Source organism: Rissa tridactyla, chromosome 3 (genome assembly GCF_028500815.1).
Source record: "Rissa tridactyla isolate bRisTri1 chromosome 3, bRisTri1.patW.cur.20221130, whole genome shotgun sequence".
Classification (NCBI taxonomy): domain Eukaryota; kingdom Metazoa; phylum Chordata; class Aves; order Charadriiformes; family Laridae; genus Rissa; species Rissa tridactyla.
This window is the reverse complement of record NC_071468.1, coordinates 16,922,197-16,936,483: the sequence shown is the minus strand read 5'-3', so window position 1 is coordinate 16,936,483 and position 14,287 is coordinate 16,922,197. Positions and strand designations below refer to the sequence as shown.

The 14,287-nt window shown below is 42.3% G+C and overlaps 1 protein-coding gene across 1 annotated transcript in view; it reads right to left on the bottom strand.

Annotated features, from left to right (window-relative positions):
* The window catches only part of SUSD4 (sushi domain containing 4), a 70,730-nt gene that overhangs the window by 25,250 nt on the left and 31,193 nt on the right, over positions 1-14,287 (bottom strand). The window contains exon 3 of the mRNA XM_054196108.1: positions 4,014-4,226. Coding sequence (XP_054052083.1) covers positions 4,014-4,226 — 213 coding nt within the window. The remainder of the gene's footprint in view (positions 1-4,013; positions 4,227-14,287) is intronic.

The following is a 14,287-nucleotide window of genomic DNA, read 5'->3' as shown; positions in this document are numbered from 1 at the left end:
ACTTCGCCTAAGATCGATGGGGCCAGGCTCTTTTCAGTGGTGTCCAGTGACAGGACAAGAGGTAATGGGCACAAACTTGAACTTAGGAAGTTCCATCTCAACATGAGGAGGAACTTCTTTACTTTGAGGGTGGCAGAGCCCTGGAACAGGCTGCCCAGAGAGGTGGTGGAGTCTCCATCTCTGGAGACATTCAAAACCTGCCTGGACGCATTCCTGTGCAACCTGCTCTGGGTGACCCTGCTCTGGCAGGGTTGGACTAGGTGATCTCCAGAGGTCCCTTCCAACCCCTGCCATTCTGTGATCTGTGACCATTGTGCTAAGCGCAGGTTACAAACATCATACAGTGCTTGTAACCAGGCTTAAGAATCAGAAAACACTGGACAAGACAGATAAGAGATGAAAGAAATAAAAATATTTCAGTCATCTCATAGGTCCAGGGACAAAGGCAAAGAGAAACGAGTGCTAAATGTCATACAGGAAAACTATGGCCGAAGTACGTACTAGTATACTACTTTCACTGCAGGTTTATCATCCCTGTCAGCGGGAGAATGAGGCACTGAGGACATCTCCAAGGCCTCCGCCTGCAGAAGCACTGGGAGAGAAATGCACAGCTCTTCGCTTGGTTGCCATCTCCTTATAGACTGTAAATTTAGATTCCATCTCATAGGAAAGAGGTAGCATTTGTTCCAAGTAGGGCAACAGTCTCAGCAGCCACATTATCACAGTGGGAGAAGATTAGATTAAAGTGTGAAAAACATGACATATTGCTCTTAAACAGTAAATACAAAATTCCAACCTTAGAGCTTTGGTATTTATGTGCATAACCGTATTAAAATTGATGGAAGTTACAGTCACAACATGCTGTAGATCAACATGAGAACATAACTCTAAGCACACAGATTTTTGACAGGGCATTTATTGGGCACCTATTCATGTAACTTCATTCTCGTACTGACACTTAAAATCTCCTGCCTCCTAACGAGAAATGACAGACAAATAAAATCGAATTGGTTGGATGAAGAGCTCCAGGCAAATGTATTAGCTTTAAAATCAATTACATTCTGAACAGGGTGCTTTACTTCCTTTGGTAAATAGCATTTGTTCCTGATTAGAGACTGTTCTAGTAAACACGTAAGGACAATTAAACGTATATAACATATAGACATAAAATTATATGTAACCATCCTTAGCTGAATCCGAACTCATGAGATTAATTTAAAGTTAACTCCGAAGTATTGAGTGCTTTTACTGTTCAAGCTCAGCTGGCAATATCTGACATTTACATACACTGGGACGAGCGGTGCGTATAGCGTACCACAGCACACACGGCAGTCAGCCCCTGACTTAAACGGGCAAACGCAATATAAAGTTTATTTCGCCTTGTGATAGCTAACGATGAACAGTAAAACATTAACTTCTTACTTCTCCAGTAGTTGCTACACACTTCAAATTTCTTTTCCTATATCGTTACAGAATTTCTGCAATGAGGACTTTTATGCATGTCATCGGACAGCTGAGAATTACAAACGCTGCTATAATTCTTCCTTAACTGTTCTCCAGATGTGCCACGTTCCGACACTGCCCACCTCCCTGTCGTGCCCCTCCCTCATGATTCTGCTCCCAGTACATGAAGGGATTGCTCTAAAAAGCACTAAAGCAAATGCTAAGGTCTCACGGATTGCCACGGAACCTTTGCTTAGTATTTCTTCTGAATCAGTGGTTGTATTGCGCATTGGAATAGAATTAATTCTGTCATCTAATTCTTTTTTCCTATTGCTAAACCCTAGGATAGTTTTAATAATACCTGGGATATTATTATACCGTAAATCAGGAAAGTACTTAAGCACTTGCTTCACTAAATACTAAATCAGGGTCGTACTCTTCAGTCTAAATAATAAAAAGCATTTTTGCGTATGCCTAATTTTGAGCACAGAACTTTAACAAGACTAATCACATAATTACAGTTATGCTCAAGCTTAAGTGCTTTGCTTGATCAGAGCATTGGCTAGCAATCCTTTTTAAGTGTTCTGTGCTGTAAAGTAATGATTATCTCTTAAGCAACTGTTGTCACATCATCCATCGCATTCTCATCTTCCAATTTCTTTCTTTTTTTGAAAACACCTGGCTCGAGTGTTGATGACAGTGACACCAGTGCCAGTTTTGCTGTTGACGGCACTGTGATCAGAAACTTCCTCCACAGATTTTCACTGGACTGTGGGGGTGGGGGGGCGAGGGGCTGAGAAGAGGTTTGAATATTCAATAAAACACGTTAAAGCTTATTTTAACAAATGCTGTGGATGACACAGGTACTATTTCAAAGATGCACATCAAAATTCCTAGAAGCTACCTGTAGCCGTTAAGAAAAGGGATTTTCCAAGCATTATAGCATTTTTTTGGTAGTTCAAATACCCAGTGTAAACATATGCTGCTGTCACGCTACACATATTTTTTTCTTAAATAACCATGAGATGAGAGAGATGAGGGCATTTATGAAAGCTGGCTGTAAAAGGAGAGGGCATGATTTTCATATAAACATTATTTTTAAAGGCATCAGGTTACTTCTCGGAAGCTGGCCCATGCCACCATTATGACCGGGTGTTATTGTCCCCCATTGCCTTTACGTTCTACACACCAGCTGCCGTCTCAGTGCGTACCCCGAGACAGCTCACCACTGTGCCCCTCACAGCTCTGTAGCCTCACACACAGCCAGGAGTCCCAATTTTGCCAAGACCTCTCCCGCCATCAGGGCAGCTACCTGAAAGACCACGGACTACTTACCGGCTGACTCTGGCTACTCCCTCCACCTCCGCTCTCACGTACCACTTTCACAGAGGACACTGGTCAGGGTTGTTCCCTTCATGTGTACCTCCTGAGCGTGGTCCTCCCAGGCCCTGCTTGCTCCTGTGGTGGCACGTCCCTTCCTCCACCCCTGTCCTGGTCCAGGATTCTCATACCCACCCACCCCGCAGCATAAACAAGTACTTGCAGTTTTTATACACACTGAGTGATGCATGAGCCTACGTAGGAAGCGTGTTTATGAGCCACATAAGTCTTCAACTACTTTTGAATGAAGTCCATGTATTTAGCTGCTATTAAATGATGGAAGGCATCCTGAAATCGAACTTATCATGTGGCATCTTGAAGAGAATGACGCAATGGCTAATGACTTCAGTGGAGAAGTCGTGACGCTACAATGCATGCACCAGATTCAACTAATGCTTTTCATGCCTGTTGATTTCAATACCTCTGTTAACCAGAAATGAATCGACAAAAAGAACAAGTTATATCAATAGACTTGGTGAAATAAATCGTTTGTGCTGCTTCGATGTATTTTGGTGAAAATTTACACTTATGATATTCAAATTAACCCTGCCTCTATCTAACTCCTAGAAGAACAAAGTAATTTAACGTCCTAATTATTTAAAGCCAAATGCAATTTCAAAAACGCAATACAAGAAATTTGCTTATGCCATAATAGCCTGAACTATCTCAAAGTAAACTTCTGCTCTGACTTTAAACTTCTGCAGTCCATGCATATTTGATTTTCCTACTTGAATCGTGCACACATCATAAAATATGATTGTTTAAAACTCCTGAAGAGCAGGAACAGTAGGAAATTCATTACATTTTCCTAGTAAAATATTGCAAAAAGGAGTATTAAGTGGGCAGTTTTAATAAATAGCTACAGTTTACTTATACTGGAGGTTGTTTTTTCTCTCTGCATCAATTTGTAACTAGTTAAGAGGGGAAATGTATTATCTTTTTTTCTTCAGATTTCTTTATGTCCTTTTCAACACATGTGCGTGGGCGCACACACAACCTCTCACAGTACAAATTTAACTGACAGATGGGGATTATGGGATGGGATGGATGGGAAACTAAAGTATGTAACAAAAAAGACACAGTGAAACAGACTCCAGTCCTTTGTGTTTTACGCTGAGACACACAGACATGGTACACGGACAAGTGAGAAGAACTGACACTGGTGAACTGCTTTAAGAAAACTGACTTACCTTCTTGTAGGCACACAGGTTTATCACTTGGTTTCCAGCTCAGGGAGCCATTAAAGTGTCTCACACAAAGTTTTTTTGAAGTACCATTAAGCCTGTATCCTTCTTGGCAATGAAACCGGACTACCACACTTTCAAAGAAAACACCTGCACTGGGTGTCTTGTATCCATGTTCAGGAGCTCCAGGATCAGCACAAGCATTTAGGTCATCAAACCCTATGTCAGACAAAGATACAATCAAACTGTGTTCATTTACTCCTCATGCAGCCGTAATCATGCTTTTCCATTTGACATCTGATCTTCATGGGGGCCTCATCTCTTCCATTAACGACCACTAGCAGCCCTACTTGGGTATGGGGCACTCCAGGCTTGGGAGAGGACCAACCTCCAGCTACACCAGAAATACCTGGGTGACAGAAATACTCCCGTCTTGTCGTGCAGCTACTGAGGAAGGGAAGTCAACCACACTCCTCGGTAGCCGACCTGCATAAAAATAAAGCACTTGACCCAACCTACCAGCGGGGACTGCACAGTAATGTATCTGTAATTACTCTTGGCGACTGTGGGCTTTTGGAGGTCTGGTACAGTCACTGGAAAGAACAATAATGTGTCAGAAGCAGAGAGGAAGAGGAAATAAAGAAAAGGGCATGAAACGTAACTGCCATCCAAAGACATGGGAACTAAAACAGACGATGAGCTGCTGGGTACAGGGAGATTTTGAGCTGGGAGGGAGCTCTACCACTGGGAAAAGGGATGCCTTGATGTTGGATGTATGTGATCCCCCTACCACATTGGCTTGGTGTCCCTACCAAATTCTTAGAACACCGTTACGGGAGAGCCGTATTACTGCACTGACACCCGAAGGGAGTTTGCAAAGCCCTTTACTTCCACAAAATTAACTGTAAAATAACAAACAAAAACCCAACAGTTGCAATCATAAAATGTGACTGTTTTTCACTTTATCAAACTCATTTCAATGTCATTTGCGTAAACTGAAGCTTTTTTTACTGCAAAGCAACAAAGCTTTACTGCAGCACTGAACAAGTACCGCATACTCAAAGAGCAAATAGCTTTGCAACAGGAACAGCAAGGGGACAATTAATGCCAGTGGGAGGGATGCCTGGAAAATTTGAAAATCATCGCACTGTAGCTTTAATGTTTTGATTTTAAAAGCATAGTATCGGAGAGCCTCAGCTACTTCCTGCAGGATAAGGATGAAGTACCTCTGTGGTACAGTCAGAGACAAGGGAGATACTACAGTAGAAGACTTTTCAAAACAAATCACTGTTTCCTGAGGCCAAATCATTCCCTACACCAAAGGCCTTGGTGGGACACTGTGGCAGCCCAACGGAGAGCACTCAATGCTTTTGAACATTGAATTTCTCCCTCCAGTCCCCTGGCTGAAGGCTGCTACTGGAGAACACAAGAAGCACATGGCAGGCCACTGCGTTGTATGTGCCATCACCTGCTCCTGCTAGCAGAGGCAGGGCACGCTGCCGGCTCACCGGAGAGGACTGCGCCTTCCTGACTCCATACACGGCTGATTTTAGGTGCGTCTGGGTCACTGCACTGAACTCCCCAACCAGGCTACAATTTCCAGCAGGTGCCCTGATGGGCAGAACCCAGCCCACATACCCAACTGCCACGCGTGTTGGAGGGGACCATCACCTACACCCAGCCTCTGCCCCTCTGCAGCGCTCCGATACCTGGGGTTCTTCACTGAAAGAGGCTTCACTAGCGTCCCCTCTCTTTGCTGAAGCAGCACAAGAGCAGCAGAGCATCTGCTCTTAACGTGGTTTTACTCCTCCATCCACTGAAGTTTATCAGGAGAACTGAAGGGCCAGAGCAGTAGCCAAGTCAAACAAATCTCTGAACTTCACGCCCGCTCATCTGCCGCGTGGCTCAAGACCTCCAGTGCCAATTGCCCAAGACTCTCTATTATTTGCTAACATGACGAACAAGGAGAAATACAGTCATTACGTTCATGGAATTACACACTGTAGGCAATACTTAATAATAGAGAAGGGCTGTCCATTTTTACCAGAAGTTAAAAAGAAGCTTCTTATGCTTCAGGCACCAAACCCACATCCTTCAATAAAGTCAGTGATGATCTTAATTATCTTCCATTAAACCAAGGGATAACATGACATTTAGCTCAATTTTGTTACTTCGGTGATCGCTGAATTTGCAGTCAGGCACGGAATATTATAACCCACCTTGAAATATGTGTCTTTTCTTACTAGCTGCATCAGGGAAAAGTACACACCTGCCTACTACTATGCCTCTGCAACAATAAAAAAAAAAGAAAGGTGCTGAGGTCACATACAATTTGCCAGGTTAAAAAAAATAAGCCAAGCTCAGTTCTCAGTTTTCATTAAGTCAAATACGCAAAGTTAGAGATTTTGGGATTGTCAGGACAAAACCCAATACAGAAGGCAAGAACGTTTTTTTTCCCCTAGTGCAGCCTAATTCTGTGACCCTACTGTCACTTTTCTGGTGACCTCTCACAAGCAAAGATTTTCATTCCTCCCAGGGATCGTTTTCCAGTAGGTTCATCTCTTAGGTGCTTTTTCTCGAGTGCAATTTCCGAGCAGACAAATCTATCCCCAAGGGGAGTTCCCAAGAAGGAACTGGAACACAAATGGAAAAATTGAATTATGTACCCTCTAGTTTCTACAGAGCCAGGAGCCAGCTGTTATTCAGCTGCTGAATAAGAGACGACACACGGAATCAGCACAGGATCACTGCTTCCATGCAGCATTTCCATTGCTTGTTCCTTCAGGAAGGTTCCTTCAGCAAGGAAGAAGGACAAAGCCTGAGGGAACAGCTAGTTAGGTGGATTACACATGCCATATGGTAACTTCTCATGGTAAGACCATAAAGGCAAAGCAAACAAAACCCCAGCCCCATCTTGTCTCCAAAGATATCAACAATAGACTTGGCCCAAATCTTGGTCCTACTAAAATCAGTGGAAGTCACTTGTGTGGTAAACTTCTTTTTGAAGATGTGTATGATGCGGGCACAGAGCAGTGAAGCCAGCGCCATGCCACCTCTTCCTGCTCTTTGGCTGAGGAGGAGTCAAGGTCATGTGCGAGGGAGCTACGGCGAGACCTGCCTCTGTGCCCAAGTATCTCAACAGCTTATTCAGCTGACAGCTAAGTCCATCACTGAAAGTTTTCAATTTAAGAACAACGGTTCTGGTATGATATTCAAGAACAACAATGCTGAAACATCCCTGAGAACTGCCATCTTCCAGTGGTCCTTAATGAGATCAGAATTGGACCCTTTACATAATAATCCTTTCCATATAGTCTCGTTTAGTTAAACTCCACCCTATCCTGTCAAAAATGAGGAAATACATGTCTCAAATAAAACACAGCTTGGTACATTAAGTCTTTTCTTCTCACAGTCTTTAGTTTCTTTCCTTTTTCAAAGCTCTGCATTTAAAAGCAGCCACTCAAAGTTGTGATATAGTATTTTTATAATGGCAGGAGTAATCTCACATTACAGATGGGATGTCTTTTGCTTTGGTCCCTTTAGAACCTGATGAAACCAGCCAAAACAGTTTTCAGCCAGAGCCACCAGATAAGTTTTTGGAAAGAACCATAAAAGTTACATAAATGGGAAAGCCAATCTTTTGGTTATAATAGAAAGGTGTTATCCTGCAGGAAAGAGTATATCAAATAAGACAAAAAATAACTTAGAACTACAATGGATTCGGTTTCTTTATAAACCCTTCAATGAGTCTTTGGGGAAAAGAATGAAATTTTACTTTGACTGCTGGACTTTTTCTCATGGTTACAAAGAGGAAAAGGGGGGGGAATCACCAGGACCTACTAGTAAAAACTGTACAATGCATTTGCCAAATAAAGCAGTAAATTTTCAAGTTACCTATATAGTAAAAATTTAGTAAGGTCAGCAGCCATCATCATAATCAACACTAGCAACAACTTTATGGGATGCTATTGTATGGCTTTAAATCCCTAAAGTAAAGACTACACAATTACTGCTGAATCCACCTTGAAGACTTTCCTTTTCATGGCACCTTTAAGTGATATTCTGTAAAATATAAAGAGCAATAATACCTTCTGGTGAGGCTCATGAGTACCTAAGGTCATCATCACCAGCAATACATGCCGTTGATACAGAATGTATTTCGGTTGTGGTATTTACCGTATTTCTACTGTTGGACCAACAGGAGGTCATCAGAAAATAGCAACGCTCTAAACCTGGATAAAACAGAAGCAGTTTATAAGGCTTCTTATTTTACCTGAATTACTTGGTATTGTCAGTCAGATAAAAATGATGTCAAATTAATCAGTAGACTGAAAAATAAGCAATGCTCTCCTTGGGGTCTAAAACGAACCATTGTAATTCATTTGAACAGACTGTATTTCTAGAATTCTCCGTTATACATTCTCAGACATATGATTCATCTTGTCCCGAATGAAAAGCTTGAAATACAGGAAGCCAGGGGAAAATCACATATTTGTGATAACAAGACATCATGATAGCCACAACTGAACTTCAGACAGGCCTCAAAAAAAGGCAGGAGGAAGAATCCCTCAGCTCTTCCCATCATTCTCTATTTCTCCACTCCTTTTTCTCAGTTTCCTCTTTTGTTTTCCTTGTTACCCTCTTCCCTCCCCTCCATATCTTACAGCTCCATGTAAATTCATGGTGCTGGTGAGGTGATTTCTAATCTAGATTCGATGGACCTCTCTGCCTCTAAAACTGCTATATAGCATTTCCCTGACAAACTGCTGATACATGTCAGCTCAGCAACGGCTGCCCTCATTCTTGAACAGAGACAGCACTCTAATTTCAGTGTTACACGCACAGAGTGAAGGAAAAGTGGCATATAATGTGTAATACTATTAAAGATACAGAGTATTTCCGGTATTTGCCTTCAGTACGATGGAGAACGGACGTCTTGTAGAGCAACACCTGTATCTGGGGTCACTAAATCAGCAAGCCCACCCTACCTCAGTCGGGGGTGGAGGGAGGCAGAGGCTTTGCAGCCTGTGGCAGGACCAGAGTGCCTGCACGCACACTTCATCAGGAGACTGTAAACACTGCAGGAGCAGGTTATTTTAGGCCAGGTCTCGGTAAAAAGCCGAATTAGGACTAAAGCAGAAGGGCCACAAGTGCAAACACGCCGAGGGCTTGCTTGTCTCGTACAAAGGAAAAGTCATTTTCATCCCTTTAAGAGTTTCTGCCCTGTTTCTGTGAAAGCCGCCCAGGCACAGCATCGTGTGCCTTTGGCTGTTTATGCTTCCTTGTTGTTGATGATGTTAATTGAACCATCCGCATACCCCTGCAACAAGAAAAGGAAGGATGTGCTTCGATTAGCATCTAGCCTTGGAAGTGAAATGAAATTATAAGCCTGTGATTTCATTAGTGAAATGCCTGCTAAAATCTAAACTCTCCTTAATCCCTAAAGGGTCGCTAATGCCTAATCTGCCCTGAGACTTCGGCAGCTTTGTAAAACCCTGCCCTGTTTAAGATGTGAATCACAACCTCCCTTGCTATCCTTGCAGAACAATCTCCCAACTCCCGGCGCTGTTGGATATCCCTCCTCACTCGGCTGAGCCTTATGCAGGGATCCTAACAACCCACTGGAAGAAAGGGAGATGTCCAAATTACTTTGTAGGAGCAACAGAACAGCAAATAAGACCTCCAGGGGGTGGGTACTTTGCTTAAACCACAAGCTGATCTATAAAATCAAGAACACCATTAAGCTTAATTCTCCTTCATATAACCCAAGAGTGTCATAGCAGAAAAATAAGGAAATCAGTGTGCAATGTAGTTCGGGAGCAGCAAAAGCGCCCATCTGCAATAAAAAATGAGCATGCAAGCCCTGCATGAAGGGCAACAGGCTCCAAGAGAGGCAACTGCTCATTCAAAAAGCTGAACGCTTGCCTCATTTGCAATTCCCATTTCTTTTTTAATCTTTCCATTTCACGCCCTCCTCTCCCCCAACCCCGGCCTTCCACTTGTGTTCTTCATCCCCCTTCACTCCAGCCCTCCCCAGGCCAACTCACCACCTGCCCTTGCGCCTTCCTATTGAGACCTCCGTGGTCCCAAATCTTGCCCACCACTGTGCTCGCCACCTGCCTTTCTCCTCATCCCAGCGTGCGCTTGGAAAGGAGCAGTCACTCAGAGACGCTCCCGAGAGCAGTGGTCAGCTCAACCTTAAAATCCCCACTCAGGCATGACAAGTCCCCGGGCACTTCTGTGCTAAATCAAACTGACATCTCCCTGGAAAGCCTAAGGATCGCTGCTCCCCCCCGAGAGGGCACAGCAGGGGGAACGTGAGGAGGCGTAAGCAGGACCCTGGTGGGGCAAAAGGGTCCCTCCAGGAGCCCCGCTGGAGCTGCTTCTGCCTGGGAACCTCACCAGGGAGAAAGGGGGAAAAGCCGCAGCGTCAGCAGGGCAGGTTCTAGGGCCCTGCACAGATGACTGCGGGTGTAATAACAGCACCTTTATTTCAGGGGTCCTGCCTCCAATTAGTTACTCCAATTGCTGTTTGGCACTCGGGGATGACAGCACACCCCAGCCGGTGCCCGGCCAGCATCATACAGCAGGGAACAAGCTCAATTTTCTACCCATGGAGCTGATCACCGTTTTTAATTTTGAATGTGAACCTTGATTACCACAACATTAGCCTAACGCTTGAGGAAAACCCACTTAAAATTGCTGGAAAAGTGAGATGCTTTAAGAATACAATCAGCGGAGCACTTCAGTAAACCCACAGCAAACTGAAAAGATGCATTTGTTTCTTCTCGAGTGTCAGTTTCTTCTAATTAACATCTTAAACAGCATAGGCCTGTCCCTTTAATCGTAACTTCTCGCAATTAATATAGCTATGTCATCTTTGTAAATAAGCCATTTCATTTACAATGCAAGAAGCGCTTGTTGCTTCCAGCCTTTTGTAATCCAGCAAGTCTGACTGCGTGATTTATGAACCCTTATGAAATGTCGTATATTACTGCGTGATCCTCTGAACCTCCCATCACTGAGAGGAAAAACAAAACACAGAAAGTAAATCTGCCGGTGGTTCTGCTGACAGAGCCTCAGTTCTTCCACGTTTTTATTACAGAAAGTTACCATGCCTATCCTGGGGTACGATTCAGGGTGAATAGAAGCCAACTTACCGCCCAAGAAATCCCACAACCTCTTCCCAGTTCCTCGACATTTAAACTGGATATTTAGTTTTCGATCAAAGCCATTGAAAATGATAACATTTGTATGCTGAGGGTTAAACCGAGGCCAGATCAAATCAAGCATTAGGTAGAAATGAGCAAAATCCTGAAGCCAGACTTTGTTCAGCTTTCTGCCAATATAAGGTGAATATTTTCTTCATTTCCATTTATTCAGCTAGTTCAGTTTAATGACTGGTTTTATTCAAGCTGCAAGTTCTGCCAGGAGTTAAAAAAATACAAAACTATGTTTTTCTTTTTTATTCTGTGAAAAAAGAAGTAGGTGAGAATGAATTACTTCTTCAATGCCCTTGTTACAGATAATATTTCACGTTTCTAAGTGAATTTAAAATATAAAATTTGCTTAATAAATGTACATTAAGGTCTATATATACTTCAATAAATGGGCACATACCTTACACATCCTCCTATTCCTTATGCTGATAAGGCACTGTAATAAAGATTGTGTTTGCCAACACGTGCTTATTGACTGGTGGCCCATAAGAATCATCATAAGGAATTAAATATGTACAAATCCAAAATATAAAACATTAATATATCGTTTATGTCAAGTTTTCCTTTTTACTGATTTAAATGAATAAGTGAGCTCATTACTTTCATTTAAATCAACCAACCCCGCTTGTGTTTTCATCCTCATGTGTAACATTTAATATATTACACGTCTAAGGATTTCATTAGCGTTGCAATATCGTTGATGTGGGAATCCAGCCTTAGGTCACCAAACAGGATTAATAACAACACAGAAAGCTACCAATAAAAAAGTGCCAAATAAAATACAACTATATTCCCACAATTTCAAGAATGTTATGGGCCTGCTGTGTTTTTAAAAAGCAGTATCTAAGTATTGTTGTTTATCTGTCCCATATTTTTAGCACTCTGGAAAAAATTAATTACCATTACCACGGGTTAGTTTAAACATTTTTAGTCTAGACAGGCATCCCTTAGGAAATATAGCAAAAAAAAAAACCATAAAAAATGATTCATGAGCTAGTTACTATAGTAATATTTCTCCTAGGCCAATAGCATATAATATTATTCATCACAGCAAATCCAAAGTAATGAAATGTCACGCTGTTCAGCAGAGATCCTTGTTTCTATAAGATGCAGGAATCAAATACTCAGAGGCACGAGTTGGGGGGTTGGTATTTACGCTCTAATCAACCACAGACTTCCCTAGATAATGCTATATTTTTATTGCACACAACAGTATGGTAACCCAACAATTTTTGCTTTTCAGCTGTGCTATAGAAATTGATTTTATACTTTCACAAGAACAGGCAGAATTGGATATAGGATTAATGTGTGAATATTGTAATATTAAACTTTTAAATAAAGTGCACACTAGAGAAGACTGAGAGATGAGAGATTAAAAAAGCTGGCACATACTTAAAGCAGGAGAGCAGACAGACACCATTTCCAGCTTTTGCACTTGATTCCTCACCACAAATCCTCTGATGCTTCTGGATGCTCTGACAGCTCTGGTGCCCTACAGTGATTTTTCTCTATATGCACCTACCCGTGAAACCTTTCCTCTTAGATGGGGACCTCATTGCAGCCATCCATTTTTTATTCGCCCTTTCCTCTGCGTACGTTTTGCTTGCTGGTACGTACTTGGTTAGCCTGGCAAAGCTGGGACATTATTTACCTACAGGCCTGGGAGAGGTAAAGGAAGACGAGGTGGTCTTGCTGGTTCACCAAGTGTTTTCCACCGGAGGACTGCGATTGCGCCTTTCACGTTTGCTTCAGATCACAACGCAAAGCACTTCCACTCAAGCCAAGCTTTTAGAAAGCAAGCAGAAAATATCCACTGGAAAAAAAATACCCTGATGGATTTTGGTCCTAGGCTGGACTGAAGGAGAACTTCTGATTTCCTTCTACATCGAAAAGTGACTTTATGTTCCTATGTTCTGCTGCTACTGATAGCATTAAGCACAGGTTTTAGTCTGTTGTTTCCCTTCATGAGAACGCATTCACTGAAGAAAAAAATGAAACAAAGCTGGCTTCTTATTCTCCAAGAATGAGACAAACCCACAAAATCGTATAGAAAGGAAGCAGAAATCCAGTTGGGCACTGATAATGAAGCATTGTCATCACACCAAAACGATTTTTAATTAAGTTACTCGTTTAAAATTCTCTGTCCTGTGAGTTATTCTGTCCATACTGAAAATACTGGAAAAATCAGTAGTAGGTTAAGACGATGCAGAAGCATATTTTTTTCCTTTCTTATTGATTCATAATTGTGTTCCATTTAATTCCTCAAATCAGGGTAAAAACTCCCTTAAAATTTGTTCTGTTCAAACAGCTGGTCAGGAGTGGGACTGTAACAGCAGACAATCCAGCGGTGGGGCTGTCCCTACTAAAAATCCTCCTGTGTTCATTTTCCCGGTGCAGTCCTATCCGAGGACCTCCCAATGGCCAGGAAGTGATGCCGGACTGCCGCAGCATCGGAACAAGCCAACTCAAGGAGCAAAGTCAAAGAACAGCTAGTAAGCAAGACAGAAATATTTACAATTAAAATGTCCTGCCACTACAGAGCCTTCATATTTATCCCCCTAAAAAAAAAAAAATATTCCCAAAAAATGGCAATGACAAATTTCACTGGCACGCACTCAATTTTTGTGGCATCATCAAAAAATCATCAGTGTGTAAAGTCCCCTCTGGCCCAGTGCTTCCCTTTTCAATGCAATCTTGTTTTCTCTCTAGCCAGTTTCCTATCAATTCGGTAATTCTTCTATTAATCCAAATCTTCACATATACTTTCCCCAGTGGCAGTTTATGAAAGTCAAGACGGACGATATCTGCTGCATTTCCCTTCCCAGGGAAACCAGCTGCCGTCTCAGGAGATTAACAGATTAGTCTGACACAATCTTTCTTTAATACATCTATGCTTTATTTTGTATCATACCTCCAAGACTTTTAATGTCTCTACCTTAAAAAAAAAAATCTAAAATCTTGTGAATTATTAAAGTGAGAGAACCAAGTCCCTGATTGCCCAGATCATGGGGCTTTCTTTAATCTGTGGGTATTAGAGATAGTGTCTTAGGGCACTACTGG